Genomic DNA, 1579 nt, shown 5'->3' with positions numbered 1-1579 from the left:
TGGGCACGTCACTCTTAGACCCTCTATGCTCTAGAGATACTCCCCTAACTTAAAGAAACATTATTATCTTTTTTTCTTGCAAAGAAATTAGGGTGTTAACCAAGCAAAAAAAAAAAAAGGAAATTGGAGATTAATTTGCTGAATGTTATAACAGAACAGAGTCAAAACTTGAGTTAGGTTTTGTTTTTTTATAAAGTAGTATTATTATAACAGGTGGTGTTGACTGGGCTTTTAAGATGAGGGGGACTTAGTTTTCTGTTCAGCTGTTTTATAAATTTCTATTATTTTGCACTCTCTGATCTCATGTTCAGGTTGCTCCCGCTGGCAGGCCTGGACAGGGAAGTACTAGGGTCGGGCAGGAGAGCATACATTTCCTAGGTACTGTCTAGTAATGCCAGTATTTGTAGACCAATACTAGCTTGATCAACAGAGGAGCAGCTCTCCCCCGTACAGCAATCTCTTGGCCATATTTAGAAGGTCTGCACCTTCTAGACTAACCAAAGGAGGTAGGTAAGATATCTATCCATCTACCTGTAGAGATCTATAATCTACATAGAGAAACACAGGTAGATAGGTATATCTCTCTTTATACATATATAAATGTATCTATATCTCTATACAAAGATATAGCACAAGCTTTGCTGAGCTAAAGCTGTCTTCATGAGCTCTCTAATGTAGACTCTATCTATCTACAGGTAGCTGGGATGATCTAGTTGAGGACGGTTCTGCTTTGAGCTGCAGCTGAACTAGATGAATGGTTTCCAACCCCTTTTTTATACCAGGACCCATTTGTGAACCTTGATGGCCAGTCCTGACCTCCTGCCCCCAGCCCCCCCAGTGTAAGGGGAAGGGGGTAGGTGTGTGTAGGGCAGGGGAGCATGGGAGGCTCCAGGCAGCTTTTTCTCCCTTAAACGAGAATCCATTCTGAAAGCCTGTTCATGACCCTTTCACATATTCTTGCAACCCACTTTTGGGTCCTGACCCCTGGGTTGAGAGACGGTGGACTAGAGGACCTCCTGTGGTCTGTCCCATCCCTTCGTTGTCTGTGATTCTGTGATGGGCAGACCTGGCACAAGCTTCCCTGAGCTGAAGTTCACCTCATCAGCTGCCCAGACCTCTGTCTCTCTCCACACAGGGGGAGACAGATGCCTCTATGCAGATACGTAGCCCCAGCAGGTCTCCTCATCGGCGGACACACACGGACAGCACCCCCTCCCCCCGGTCCCTCCGTGCGGGCAGAGCAGGCGGTTCCCGCGGCTGCTCGGCTCCAACCCGGCCCCGCACTCACAGGCTGGCGATGCCGGCCTTGCGCACGGCGGTGGAGATGGCCTTGACGGCGGTGCAGAGCGAGTTGAGCAGCTGCGTGAACTCCCCCGTGCCCCGCGCGCGCCGCCCCTCCTCCATCACGAAGCGGGTCAGGGTCAGCACGTTCGTGTCGAAGGGCGCACGGTCCGTCATGGCGGCGGCGACAGGGACAGGGACAGGGACGGACACAGGCAGCGGCCACACAGCCAGGCCGAGCCGCCGCCGGCCCCGGAACTAGCGGCGGCCCCAGGGGAGGCGCCCGGCCCGGCCTATC

General features: G+C 52.1%; 1 protein-coding gene across 1 annotated transcript in view; it reads right to left on the bottom strand.

The window, feature by feature from the left end:
* LOC109297540 (fructose-1,6-bisphosphatase 1) overlaps positions 1 to 1513 on the bottom strand; it is a 21639-nt gene extending 20126 nt beyond the window's left edge. Inside the window, exon 1 of the mRNA XM_019517356.1 lies at positions 1289 to 1513. Coding sequence (XP_019372901.1) covers positions 1289 to 1458 — 170 coding nt within the window. The 5' untranslated portion in view covers positions 1459 to 1513. The remainder of the gene's footprint in view (positions 1 to 1288) is intronic.
* Positions 1514 to 1579: the final 66 nt, after the last annotated feature.

Source organism: Gavialis gangeticus, unplaced genomic scaffold (assembly GCF_001723915.1).
Source record: "Gavialis gangeticus isolate Ggan-Ray unplaced genomic scaffold, GavGan_comp1, whole genome shotgun sequence".
NCBI classification, from domain to species: domain Eukaryota; kingdom Metazoa; phylum Chordata; order Crocodylia; family Gavialidae; genus Gavialis; species Gavialis gangeticus.
This window is presented reverse-complemented; position numbering and strand designations above follow the sequence as displayed.